Source organism: Opisthorchis viverrini (genome assembly GCF_000715545.1).
Source record: "Opisthorchis viverrini unplaced genomic scaffold opera_v5_28, whole genome shotgun sequence".
NCBI lineage: Eukaryota > Metazoa > Platyhelminthes > Trematoda > Opisthorchiida > Opisthorchiidae > Opisthorchis > Opisthorchis viverrini.
In genome coordinates, this window is record NW_008751684.1 from 2664346 (window position 1) to 2678554 (window position 14209).

Below are 14209 nucleotides of genomic sequence, written 5' to 3' on the forward strand. Positions count from 1 at the left end.
TTGTACGAGGGCTGGGATACTGCCAGGGCGCCCACACCTAGACACACTTAGACGATTAGGGTCCTCAACCAAAGCCTTTGGCTCAAAAGCCTAACCGCAAGGCAGCGGTGTTTGGCGGGAAATGCAAATGCATTACCATTTCTACGGAACAAGTCGCCACATGTTCCAACCCCCAAGCTGGAGGGCCAGGAGACTGTGTTCGTCAGACCTCTAACCATTGACCAACCTAGTATGAGAGACTCTGAGTTTTGCGGGACACTCTCCAGCATAGCTCAATGGATCGCTGAGGTGCGCAAACCGTCACACCACGGTAAGGTCCAGTCTCTTCGTGACGGTTTCGTAGGATATAGATGGACCTCACACACAAGCAATCCTCTCAGAAGAGTATGAGCATAGAATCACGGAATAACAGATCATACTTTATGAGAGCAAATCTCAGACTGAGTCTGCGTTCTTCCTCGGACAAGCGACAATCTTTATTTGATGATAACCGCGAAGCATATGAAGCACATTTTTTATAGAGGAGAATGTCGGTAGCTCAAACCGCGAAGTGAAGCACATTTTTTATAGAGGAGAATGTCGGTAGCTCAGGTAGCATAGATGGTCGTTGGCATGTTCGCTGAGCTGGGCAGGCAAGTTGTAAACGTTTCATCACCAATCGAGGTGACATCATCAGTGCGTAGTTGTGCGTAGCGGTGGGTTAGTGGTTGTGCGTTCACTAGTGTTACGTGTGTGTTGATATACGTGCTGGTAGCCGAGGATGACCTTTGACCGCGATTAGTTACGATTAGTGTGCACGTTAGCTATTCCATCAGTGTACGCCTCATACAGTTATCGCAAGAGAAACGGGAGTCAGCCATCGCTTGGAGCGCCAGTGGTTGGACTCGAGCGACGCTGACTTGTGACTAGCCCCCAGGGTTTGTCTCAAGCGCAACGCGTGCAAGGTTGTCCGATAGCTGGCTTCGTGCGCACCGATGCACGTGTCTGGCTCTTGATGGGTGACTGACCCGATTTTCGGACATTTGTAAATAAGCTGAGGGCGTCAAGGTCACCTCACCAACCTGGTCCAATCAAACTGTAGAATGCACACTCACGTGACTCTCGCCTGCAAAATCCTCCTGTCCTGGCGCAATCGTGTTGATGAGTGCACACTAAAGGAGGGCGAGCACTGGGCTTGAATTTCACTCTTATTAGATTTCATCACCAGAGCACATGGTTGGCTGTGTCGGGGTTTGAACCTTAGCCCTTCCACGGACAAGTTACGGAAGTCTCTGCAACCACACGTGATTCATCGTCGTTTGATTTTCTCCCGACGGACAGGGTACCATGCAAATGAGGTGGTTTTCATGTTACAGGATGTCTCTACCACATGAATGTTTGCGTTCGAGCCACAAATATTCGATGGCGACAGTTATGCTCAATGTTCTACAATTGTCAAACTCGAGAAATCACTCTTTAAAGCCGTCTGATTATGTATCATTAAAAAAAACAGATCGGTAATCTCATGAGACACGATTAGGGAAGTTTTTCGGACAGGATATAATCTGGTCTTGTCTTCCGAACCTTATAGCTATGGAGTTTACCGTTCGATAAAATCGATTTGTGAACCACAGAGGTTAACGAATAGTGAAAAAAAGTCGACCACTCTCCAGAGCTCACAAGGTTTGTGGAAGCAAGAACTTAGTAGAGTAGGATGTGCGTGTGTGTGTGGGGTGGGGGGAGATTTGACAAGATTCACGCTTTTGGACAAAGGGACGGATGACAATCGTTTTGCTAGAAACTAGAATTGCAGAAGTAAACGTCGGTCGTCTTCATTCGAAATCCAGCCTGTCGCTGAGCAGCTAATACAAATACTCTAATTTTGCACTCGAATTTTTAGGTTTTGACAGGAGACTCGACTGAATCCACCCTTATGATGGTCCGCAGCAGACCGTCTCATATTTTGGTTTGTATGATATTCGAGGTATCTTAATACATGGATATGTCTCAACGTAACACGTTACTCATAAGGTTGCCGAAAGTTTTTCCACAGTCAACGACCGGTTCCGACTTTCTTGGGGCTGTTCGCATAGACGCAGCTCACAAACGAGAGATTGCGTTGCCGTCAACACCAAATTCATTGCAAATGAGGCTATTTTTCGAAATCTGTCCAAATCGGGTTCGAGCAGAACCTCAGATAGCGAGAAACTCGGGGAGTGCGCCTGGCTTATGAGTCCCAAAATGGCGAAATCAGTTCGTCAGCTTTTGAAGATTTTTCAGCAATCTTATGAGTAGCATATTACAGCTACATTTTATCCCGATGTTTCAGCTTAGAGCCTCTAAAGGATGTGTGGTGAGAGCCCTGCTTGGTACCGGTTTGCCGAAGTATTTGAACAACGTTGTCACCGTGCACATACCCCTGTTCATTCGTGTTGCATCACCTACTTATATAGTTTGTGAGTACGAAAATGTACTCAGCCTGGTGAGCTGTTTGTGTACCAAGTTAACAGACACCTTTAAGGGTGTTGGAAACGCGTGTCGGTGACGCGCATCCGGTTGAAATCCGCGAAATTAAAATGTCCTATCAGGGTTCTACATTGAGGAGCGAGATCATGGTTCCCCAAAATATTGCGCGTTAAGGCTTCGCAGGTCCAGGTGCGAGCATTCAATCCGCTAGCGACTACAGGCGCGTCGCGTCTCGGACTTTTCCGGCATTTGGTTAGGGCCCGTCATTAAACTCCTGGTTTATGTGATCCTCGGAACGTGCTGCTCAGTGCATTTACGGCTACGGCAGTGATGTTGAATGGTGGGCTTCTGAGCTTTGTAATTGCAGTTCTCGACTTGATCGGTTTGACTGTTCTTAGCGCTTTCTGGATCCAACCATTAAGGGTCTTCTGAACTACTGTGATACAGCTAAAAGGAGCCGTCTCTTCCTGGGGACTTAAATTCCACGAGAAACCTTGCCCATGTTTCTGAACTTCAGATAAACAGGTTGTAGGGGCAACATGACTGCGAAAGGCACGCATGTGTGGCTCCAAATGTACAAGCGGATCCTTATCTTCCAGTGTCTGACCTAAACGAGTTTTTCAAGTTCGAATTTCCAAGCTTTCCCTCATGTCATTCCACCACTAAAAAAGCCCTCGTGCAACCTTCGGGTGGCGTGGCAGTTGGACACCTGAAGGGTGCTACGGCTGAACGTTTGAACTAAAAAGGCCGAAGAAATGTTACATAACGACGACCCATAGCGTGAGTAGAAAAGTTGGTGGGACACACGTGAAGTTACTTGGGGACTCGCTATGCGTTGCGCTACTTTCCTTTTGCTCAAGCGTATGTCTTTAGCCTTTACATGTTCAGGTGCGAAATACAGGGGAGCGAAATGAACAGAGCTTCTAAACAAAGCCCTTTTCTTGGCCCTCAGACCATAGTTGATCCCATCCACTCATTCCGTCATGGCTTTTTCCACATGCTTACCATTGTTGGTTTTCAATAAGGTTTAGCCAACTCCCCCAGATTGTTAACCAACGGGCAGTCAGCCCAGCTAAAGCGCGTGACACTCACTTTCGCCCTTTCACTTTTACGGAGTCTCCCGTCGCGAGATGTCAGTGAATAGGTCTCCTTCAGCTAGGGCTACGTGGTGGCAAGCCACCCCGGACCACTTCAATGGGGTGCGATAGCACCATTGTTGGTGTGGTTTCAGAGTAATAGGATTTTGTTAATACCATTACGTGAGTCGCGAGAGGCATATTCGGGCCATCGTAGTTGACTTTGAGCCAGCTGCTCGAGTTCGGCTATCCTAGAGCATCGACGGTGGACCCCTTCGTTTGATGTGTGGTTTTGAGAACGTACTTTTAGATTAATTCTCCAAACATTGACAGAAAGTCTTCATCTTGCTGGTGTCTGACGCTCATCGGCTAAGGTTTGCAAGCATATAATAAGTCTGGTCAGATGGCGGATAGATGGCATCCGGAGGCATGGTTGATCGGAAGTACTTGGGTTCGCAAACGTTTCCTAGTGCCACTTTTTTCATCTTAATTAGTCCATCAGAACTGAATGCTGATTCTGGAAGGACCTTGGGTTTTGGGACGCTGATCTCTGGCTCGACGGTGGAAGCATACTGACGGACGTCTTGGAGTTGTTGCAGGAAGTGCTGTAGAGGACGAATAAATCATCCGTGGATCCAATATTCGCAGTTGGCACATTCTTTCCAGTCCTTTTTGTCGTTAATAGTTTAGACGTCTTCTTAACGCGCAAACTGTTCAGTTGGTGAACAGGCGGTGCTTACTCGGACCTCGTGCGCTCCTGAAATCGACTTATGCTGTGTCCGAAGCACACAGTGTTCAAGTCCGTCTAGATCCCCGAATGCACCCAAAAAGATCTCACCTTACTTTACCATATAGGTGTCCAGTAATCCTTAAGTGCTGATTCGTATTTTATGTAGTGTGGGAGTTGCACCCACACCCTTGGCTTAACACACTGTGCTGGGTTAGATTCAAGTAGACAGCGGTCATTGCGCCATTGGGCTGTCCAGTTCCGATACTAGGAATGACACTTTCTGCATTGTGCGGATTGATTCTTCAAGCAGAAGGTGTCTGTACTGTAATCCTTATGAATAATATGAATGCCGAAGTTGGTGCTTCGACTTTGTGAAATTACACCTTGATGGTCGATTCGGTGGTGTTCGCTTCACAGACAGTGAAGAGCGACTTTGATTGCGCGCTCACCATCAGGTGTTTCTGAGCGACCAACATGCTTCTCTCGTGTGTACTCTAGGTACTTTAGCGATTGACTGCTACATCTCTGAATACAGCATCCAAGTACAGTTCTTTCGTCCGAGGCACCCTCTCTATCTAGATACTGCAGACTACGAACTTGCAGCAGCTGCAACAGTTTTGCTTGGAACGAAATCATGTGCTCCGCTGCTTAGCAACTGTCGTAATAGTGAGTCCAGTCGTATCATGATTTCTGCTGGATCTTTAACACCGCGAGTTTGTCTGACGCTTGGGTTTGGAAATTGCACTGCTTACGATCCCCTTCTCTCAGTAGGGGGTGGTTGGGCAGAATAGTCATTCTATATAGTCATTCTATGTAAAGCAGAAACATCTTTGATTATTCGAAGAGCGATTACTTCTGAGAGGAAAAACGTCGTGCTCAGTATTCGTGTATTTGAAGATGTTCGCTCAATTGAAAAGACCATATTTCTCCCGTAGGCCTACATGCAGTCATTGCACTAAGCAGCCCGGGGGACTACATCGGAAGTGGTGAGTACAAGAGAAGGACAATTAAATCACCGTGTGGTGGTCAAAGAATTGATGGTGGAATGACAAGCACTAGGCCAAACTTAATGGATTTGAAAAATGTGAATGTTTTGAGCTGGGGGTTACGGGTCGAACCGTACTCACTGACTGCCAAGACGCTTGAAATCGCCAAGTATCCCAGCGTGAATTGAATAAAATAGAATGCAGTACAATATTTGTCACTCTCCTTTTTGGTGTTCCCATCAAGTTGTATTTTTCCTATCAACAATGATGAAACTCACCCCGGAGAATTAAACCATTTATTTGGGAACCTCCCTGAGATTCATCGGCGCAAAATGGTGATGAAGCTTTGGTGTAGTCAAGTGTGATTATGATGATGTGCAATGAGTTTTCATGTCAGTAGCGTACTTGAGTACTACACATACACCTCTGAATTACCCGCCTGTAAGCTCCAACTCCACCTACTTCTCATTCGCCTTGATAACAGTACAGCATGAAAAGTGGCAAGTAAGTTTACCCTAGAAAAGATTGTGCAGCAGGTGTGAAAATGAGGATTCTGTTTATCTCACTAACATTCTGTACTACAAGCTGTAACTGATCAGATAGTCTTGTGCTACAGTACTTATCAGTGCGATGCTCATACCCATCCTTTCGGCCGTCTGCTATTTCAAACACCCCATATTTGCTCACATACCCGATACATGTGTAGTCGAGTTCATACGACCTTTAATGGTGTTCTCGCTGCCCCATCCGAAATTGACAAACGCCACTTGTTTACTCAGTTGTCCGGTTGAATCCCTTGAGACCAAATATAGAAGCTCCGTCCCTCATGCATTTTAAACCGGTATTTCAGGTTTCTCTTCATACCCTTATTTCATGGTGAAGTCCTAGCGTATGCAGCAACACTCACTTTCATCGGATTATGAGCATCTATAGATTGGGTTGCAGGCTCGATAGTGTTGCAAGCTGGACTTCATCCTTTGGGGACTCAGTTGGGTCTCCCGTTAACACCAACTTATTTTGCAAATAGTTGGACCCTACCTCAAAAACCGAGGTTTTCTCAAGCCATGAGCTTTAATTCACGCACTTTAGTTAGAACAGGGGTATGTGTTAAGTGTACTGGGGTTACATCCTTTTAATGGAAGAACCTGTGTGAAGACAAACTGGTTTGGAAGTTGGTGTGTTGATGCACAATATTCGTAGTTCATTGATAGCCAGTGAATATGGATATAGTATTGCGTCTTTTGACTAAAATCAGTAGTACACACCGTGTAGTGCGAGGTTCAAGGATGCTGTCGTGTTTCACCTCATTCTGGCATATATTCTTGGTCAGCTCATGGCTTTTCCGCAATCGATCGATATTTCATTTTCGTTTTTGCCTGATTAGAGGCTTATTTTTAGATGAAGGTTTCTTGGGCTACTGATATATCAGTGTCTTTGAAGCCAAGCTTGTCCGCAGATATTGTCCTGTTGGAACTCAGGTCTTTTGACACCGAGCATTGGTACGTTGTCGTGGAGTTCACGCTAGACCCCCGGGATGCTAGTGAGATTCGGGTAAATTAATTAAGGAATAGACTGGCGGTTTAACCCTGGAATTCGTCGTTGCCTTCAGGTCAGCATATGAGTTCGAAGGTCCTCGGATTGAGGTACGTTATTTTGCACGATATGTAAACAACGTGCTCCTCGTCCTCAGGGGTCGAATTACAGGTACAAAAGCCCATTACTTTTCTAGTGTGATTTTCAACCCAATTAGTTAAATACTTCAGGGCCGCCTAGATATCCTAAATTTCAACACCTCATTTTGCCTTCTCAGTGCTATGGCTTCTATGACGAATGCATAAACAAGTATGGAAACGCTAACCCTTGGCATCAATGCTGCAAGGTGTTTGATCTTCTAACGATTGCTGCCCTAGTTGAAGATTCAGTTCTTTGTGTCCATGGGGGTCTATCTCCGGAAATCAAAACCCTTGACCAGTTACGCACAATCGAACGCAATATGGAAATACCTCACTCTGGTCCTCTTTGTGACATCTTATGGTCAGATCCGGATGATGTTAATCAGTGGACTATCAGTCCTCGTGGAGCCGGATATTTGTTCGGATCAAAGGTTCGTTTTTTTCTAAACAACATTTGTACATCACTTAGTTGCGTGACATTTTTCTACTTATCCAGTGTTTCTCCGATAGTAGGTTACGTTTCGTCAGAAACATAGACAGACTGATAATATTCCCCTTTGCAAGCAGTGAGATTGACATTCGGTGGTAGCTACCACTGATTTCGCTCTGCTCAGAGCAAGTTGTTCGTTAAAAATATAGGCTGCTCTGATGGTCTTGCGCCAACCACCACCGCCTTACCGTTAGGTGTTAGCCAATGGTTTTAGCTGACGCCTTAATCGTTCTCCTGTCTAGGCTTGGGCACCTTTGCAACTGCCAGCCAACTTACAACCATGAATTGCACATTTGCAAATAATTGCACTCCAGATGGGCCGTTTCGGTGTGCATCAGCCGGCTAGTCTTACTTGCTGCGTATGGTAGGGTGGGCAGGAGAAAACTGGTTATTGCTGATGCTTCAATTCTTTTTGTTTCACATGTTTGTTCTAATCTTTTTCCGGTTACTGGATACCTTTCCGTAATCCCGTTACTAAGGAAGGACAGGTCCGTTCCCGCTCATTACTCTTAGTTGTAACATCTATGGTTAACCCGTCCGCCGCATCCGTAGACACTTCAAACTAAGTCTCCAAACTCTGACGCTCAGTTTATCTGGCATCCTATAAAGTTCGCACTCTGAAACAAACTATACGGCAGATTGCTCTTGCATGAACACTAGACTTTTTTCCATTTGTGTGTGCTGTTTATCCGAAACGAGGACACAAGAGCCGAGTATGGCTTTTTAACCAACCTCCCTATCGGTTTCCACTCGCTTCTCCTAGTGAACCTCTCTTGGCGCAAAAGTCGTTGTGGTTGGCTCTGCCGGTGATGGTATTGTGCCATTCGAAGGAAGCAGAAGGCTGAAGAATTCCACTGGAGGCAACAGCTGCGCTGTTTCAGATGATTCGACCAACCTGTCAAAAGAAGACAGGCGTCATCATCATCATCGACACCATGACATCGGTGTTCAGCACCGGTGCTCCACTGTCGTACAACCATGATTTATTTGAAAGCCTTATTGTAAGGGAAAGAATAAAGGGACTGAGAAGGGACCTAGTGCTAGCTTACCAAAATCGTTTCTAGGTGCCTACGAGCTATGGTTCTGAGACATGATTGTCGAATCCCTGAAGACGTCTCATTTCCACTGCTGAAACAGGCCAATTCTCACAGCCATACAAAAAAAGCACTGTAGCTTGATACACACGTCCCTTGAGATTCGGTGGTAAACCACTCTGACGACATGGGTGTCTTTAATTAGCAAACGCGACTCGAGCCTTGCAGATTCGTGCATTCACCTCATCTATCACACTATAGTCAGAACTAATGCAACTTCCAAGATACATAAAACGCTCCACAACTTCCAGTGCCTCTCCATGGATCGTAAGTGGCGTGTTCAGTGACTGCACGTGCACTTTGTGGTTGCCAAGTGCATACCATAGGACAGGATAACTTTGATCCGTTCATCCAAAAACACCTGCGCCTTCTCTTCGAAGATGAGAACGATGTCGTCTGCGTACTTCAGATCGACAAGGTTTTCTACACAAGCTATTTAAACACCAGAGTTTTGGAGGCAATGCAGTGTTCGTTGCATTATTTCATCGATCACGAAGTTAAAAAGGAATGGATGGAGTGAGCATATCTGACGGATACCGCTTTGTGTACGGAAGCTTTTGGAGAGCTCTGCCTACACTCACACGTCCGGCCGTCTGAGAATACAAAGAACGTATTATGTTTACAAACTTCCGGGGCATTCCTTGGTGGGGAAGCGTCTCAAGAAGAACAGACCGATCAACCGAGTCGAATGCGCCTCGGAAATCCAGGACTACTAGAATCGTGGGTCGCCGCATTACCGGCCTTCCGAGCCTCTTTCATTTCTTTGGCTTTCTGTGTGCACCACACTTCACGGTCGGCTCGCACGCTCACTTTCGCTTGACGTATGATGACTCTTCACACCGGGTTACGTTTGGGACCGGTTGGGGTATTTCTCCGAGATTTAAGCAGTTCCATCGTTCGGTCTGATATCCAGTGCTTGCATGCGCCTGGTTGGGCCGTGTCACAGGCGAAATTCCCAGCACTGTATAAAGAGGTGGCAATCTCGTTCCAGTATGAGTCCACATCTGATGGTAGAGCACTTGGAAGAGACTTAAGAAGACGGTCCTGGTAGGTTCGTCTAACATCCGGATCTGCCAGTCTTTCACTTGCCAAACCATTTGTCCGCACCTTACACGACCCTGGAAAACATAGGAAGAATCGACTCTCCCAGCGCGCGGTCAGAATCCACAAATGTGTTCCAAAACGACCGGAGGCACCGACATCTAAACAGGAGAACGATTAGAGTCCTCAACCAAAGCCTTTGGCTCAAAAGCCTGGCCACAAGGCGGCTGTGTTTGGCGGGAAATGCAAATGGATTACCTCATGCTTTGCGCCCTTAACCTCCTCCCCCAACCTGGGGAGCCGGGAGACTCGAAAGTCATACCTCTAACCATTGATCAATCGTGTATGGGAGACTGGGTGTCACGGGGACACTCCCCAGTATAGCTCAATGGATCGATGAGATACACAAATTTAGGCGATCACCACGGCGTCTTAGGTTTTAGCTCGCTGCGCAGGGCATTCAGGGCGTTGTAAAACCTACTTTGACGGCGTCGGAATAGCAATTCACTCCATCAATCGTCGTCTTGAGCGATGGATTGAATATTCCAAAGGACAATTCAGCTAGTCTCCTACAACACAACGGCTGGAAGAACCCAGCGGTTTTGAAAGGAACATTGACACCAGCCCACCATCAGCAACAACCTCAAGTATGACGAGGCGCCTGGCACGGATGATCTACTCCCGCACACTTCAAAGAAGGTAGCGAGGTCATGGTGAGTAGTCTTACATCCATACTGCAGAAGATTTGGAAAGAAAACAGAATACCACCCGAACGAAGCTCCCTAGTCATCCCAGTTTTCAAAAAAGGGCTCAAGAACATCATGTGAAAATCATCGTGGTATCAGCCTGGGATCCGCCCCATCTAAGTTGCTCTCTGGCGTTATTTTTCGCAGGTTGATGGATGATCGGGAGAGGCAGATTCATGAGAATGAAGCTGGTTTTCGTCCTGGTCCAGGATGCATCGACGATATCTTTACCTTAAAACAAATCCTTGAACAACACCACTCCTTAAGATGTCCCACGTTCTTTTTTTGGATTTGAAAGCTACTTTTGATTATGTCGATCGTCAGCAACTTTGACAATGTCTGGCGATAAAAGGTGTCCCTTCCAAATTTCTCTCCCCAATGAGGGCACTATATGCGAACTCCTATGTGCGCGTACGAGTATACGGCAAACTTTTGCCTGAGTTCACCACATCCAGTGGTGTAAGACAAGGCTGCCCTCTCTCACCTATCCCATTCAACTTTGTTATTGATGTGCTGCTTGAAATATCTGACTGCCTCTGAAACCTCGGAAGTCGAAATGCTCCCAGGACGTTCGCTCGCAGACAACAACTCGCAGACAAACAACTCTACCGCACGGTTTGGCATGCGCTCCACATCTGAACAGTGTACTTGCACAAAATTGGGTGGGATCAAACCCAAACCTCCTGCTTGTAGACGAGGCAATTGACGTGGAAGATAAATTTGTTTACCTGGGCAGTCGTAAAAGTTCCGCTGGACCGGCTGGAGGTGAAATTATTTATCGAATCGGGAAAGCCAGGACAGCTTTTGCCAACCTAACACCTACAGGGCCAACGTGCGGGAATTTATCTGTTAAGAGCAGAGTTTACATTGCGGCGGTGCGATCCACTCTGTTTTATGGATCAGAGACCTGGCCTCTACGTGCAGAAGACATACAAAAGATGTCAGCGTTTGACCATCGGTGCCTCTGAAGCATTGGTAAGGTCTGGTGAGAACATCAGATTATTAATGCCAAGGTACGCCGGATGGTCCTGGGAAGAAGGAACTCTCCCGCGATAGATGAATTACTCACAACCCGTAGGTTACGCTGTTTCGAACGTGTACTACGCATGTCAGGAGATCGTCTACCTCACAGCTTTTTTCCCAGCCCTGTGCTGAGTGGAGGCGACTGATACATGGACAATGTGTGACCTGGCAACGACGCACGAAAACACTAACCAGTAAACTGGTTCGGATCGACAATTGCCACCTCTCGGATGGGACCCCTGGGGTTCAACTCACTAATGGTTAGTGACATTGGCAGAAACAGCCCAACCACTCAGTCAGTGGCGCTCGTGCATCAAAGCTATTCCCTTCAATGCGTAGCTACTCAGTCCCCGTACTGAACAAGTACGCCATTGCCTCCGAGGCTTGGTTGCACGTCCCACAGTCTCCAACCTCCCGGTGATTGAAACTGTAGCAGCTGGAGCCAGTATGCCTATGACACACGGTTGATAGCTGATGAATTGAATTGATGGATTGGTAGTATTGTCCTAAGCCGCCGACCCGAACGTCCTCTGCTTTGATTGTTTACGGTTGATAGTCGCCTGTGTGCATTTGGCAACCTATGCGGGGACATCCCGTAGAGGTGCCGATAGTCCCTGCATGTTCATTGTACCCGCTTATGCCACAACAGAAGGCACTTCTGGTACTCCGATAAATCATTTTTACGATACTTAAAGTGTATTGTGGCTGCTGAGTTGGCGTTCAGTTATTGTTGTAGTTGTCTGAGATATGAATGCGCAAGTAGGCAGACTTGTCGCTGCAGAGGCCCAATCGAGTGCTCATTTTGAACTGGAGTCGAGACGCGTGGGTATTGTCGGATGCTCATTGCAGTTATGTACTGGCCACAGGCTATTTCTGTACAGTACTAGCTTCCGAAATAACCGAAACGGTTTGGTTACCTGGTGCCCCTGACATTAGAACCAACTGCCATCGCAGGTAGGCTATATCGCCATTAGCTATGGGTGGCGTAGATCAATTACTGATTGTCGTTCGTTCTGGTAGATTCGGACCACGCGCTTGTTCGTTGCCGCTCCTCAGAGGCGTGCAAGCTGCTCATACCTGATTTGGCCATTGAGAAACTCTTGGACTCTGATGTGAAACAAGCCTAACAGAACAGTCTAATTAATTCCCCTTCGGAAGACACTCCTTTTGATGTTGACTTGCTGGAAGGTACTGTCCGCAACTCTGCAAGATGCTGGGCGCTTCGCCTATGAGACGGCGTGGACAAAGTTTGACGTGGCAGAAGGAAATAAAGGATGTTAGAAATTAGTTGGGTACTTTTGTTTCTCTTCGCGTTCAGAGATGGGATCCACGTAACCTTCTCTGTGCTTGGTTGGTGACATTGAACAATGTCAGTGGCATTCGCACCGACTGTTTCTATCCGAATGATCCCATTGTGTGTTGGAGGTGTAGGCCTGTTGTCCTAGATCCCCCTCCCCACCCCATTTCTTCTCTTTATTATAAGGCTTCATTCAAATAAACTGACGGTGAAACACCGATGTCCTCCCCTGGTGTTATTGTCAATGATGGCGATGATGACCAAAGTTGATCCAGATATCGCGGGAACGTTTTTGGCTCCTGACAATCTTTGCTAGGATCACTCAGTCATGCACATACCAAGTTCCTCTTCTATACTCCAGAAATCAGGATGGAAATCAGGTGGTGCACGCTGAATGACATGTTGGTGTTTCGTTTGCGCGTGTTAATTTGTTTCTAAAAACTGCTGACAAAGCCTAATCGCGGTAGCCTCAACGCTTCGACTGTATCATCATGCCTCACAACACCATATTTTGATTTGTGAGCGTTGTAGAAACGCGTTTATCATATTCCGATTACTCTTATGATCTTTGTGTTAGAATACAAGGACATTTGTGCCTGAAATGTGCCCAGCCTCCAGACTTCTGTATGTCTTCTCCCATAAGGTCTTTGGCTTGTGGCGCCATAAAAAAGGCGAAATAGGGTAGGGTGCAAATGATCTGAACTTTCCTGCAGCCCTTGTTCTACTGTCGGAAAGATTCATCTCTATGTTGTACCTTATGAACCATGTAGCTTGGTCGCAACATAGGAAGTTAGATGTTGTGACGGCCTTTGTGTGACTAGCGAAGTAAGCTACTCATACCCGAAGCTTTGTGCTTAGGTTGTCATACTTCACTAAATTCACTGGAAATGCATTACCTATTCAGATCACCCCGTGCTATTGTCGCTCTCCGCTTCAGGTCACACAGAAGTTTGTCGAACTTAACGGGTTACAGGTCATTTGTCGTGCGCATCAACTGGTTCACGAAGGCTACAAGGTCATGTTTGATAACCATCTTATAACCGTGTGGTCGGCCCCCAACTATTGCTATCGTTGTGGAAATATTGCCGCTATCCTGGACTTCCAAGCTCCCAATCAGTACGAAGCCAAGCTATTTAATGCGGTGCCAGATGAGGAAAGGGTGAAGCCTCCTGCACGAATAACTCCGTACTTTTTATAAAACCATCGGGTCGTGGCTCAACAACGAATTCCCCTCGTCAGCTGATGCCAATCACTGTAGGCTTCCTTTTTCACTCACCAACTGCTAAAGAGTTTTGATGACAGCGGTTACAATCTGCGTTTTGTATCACTAGTGACTTGACTTGACGGAACTTTGCCGCTCTTGCGGTGGTGGAAATGTTTTTATTATGATTTCTTCAACACCAAATGCGAAATACATATTCGTCCTTCGTTAACTTGACTAATCCCTATTTGTTGAAGTGCACCATTTTGGCGCCAGGTGTTCATAGTAGATACCAGCTACTTAGTTTGATTCGTCGATTTGGGACCTTTTTTCAAAGTTATTATCAATGATACAGCTTTCGATCATCGTCATGCTCAACTTGTGGAGTTTACATCGTATCGTTGTGG

General features: G+C 46.5%; 1 protein-coding gene across 1 annotated transcript in view; it reads left to right on the forward strand.

Moving 5' to 3' along the window:
• Window positions 1-14209, forward strand: part of T265_02365 (hypothetical protein) — a gene marked incomplete at both ends in the record, with an annotated part of 18075 nt that extends 3866 nt beyond the window's left edge. Inside the window, 2 exons of the mRNA XM_009166579.1 lie at window positions 7048-7341; window positions 13539-14209. Coding sequence (XP_009164843.1) covers window positions 7048-7341; window positions 13539-13799 — 555 coding nt within the window. The remainder of the gene's footprint in view (window positions 1-7047; window positions 7342-13538) is intronic.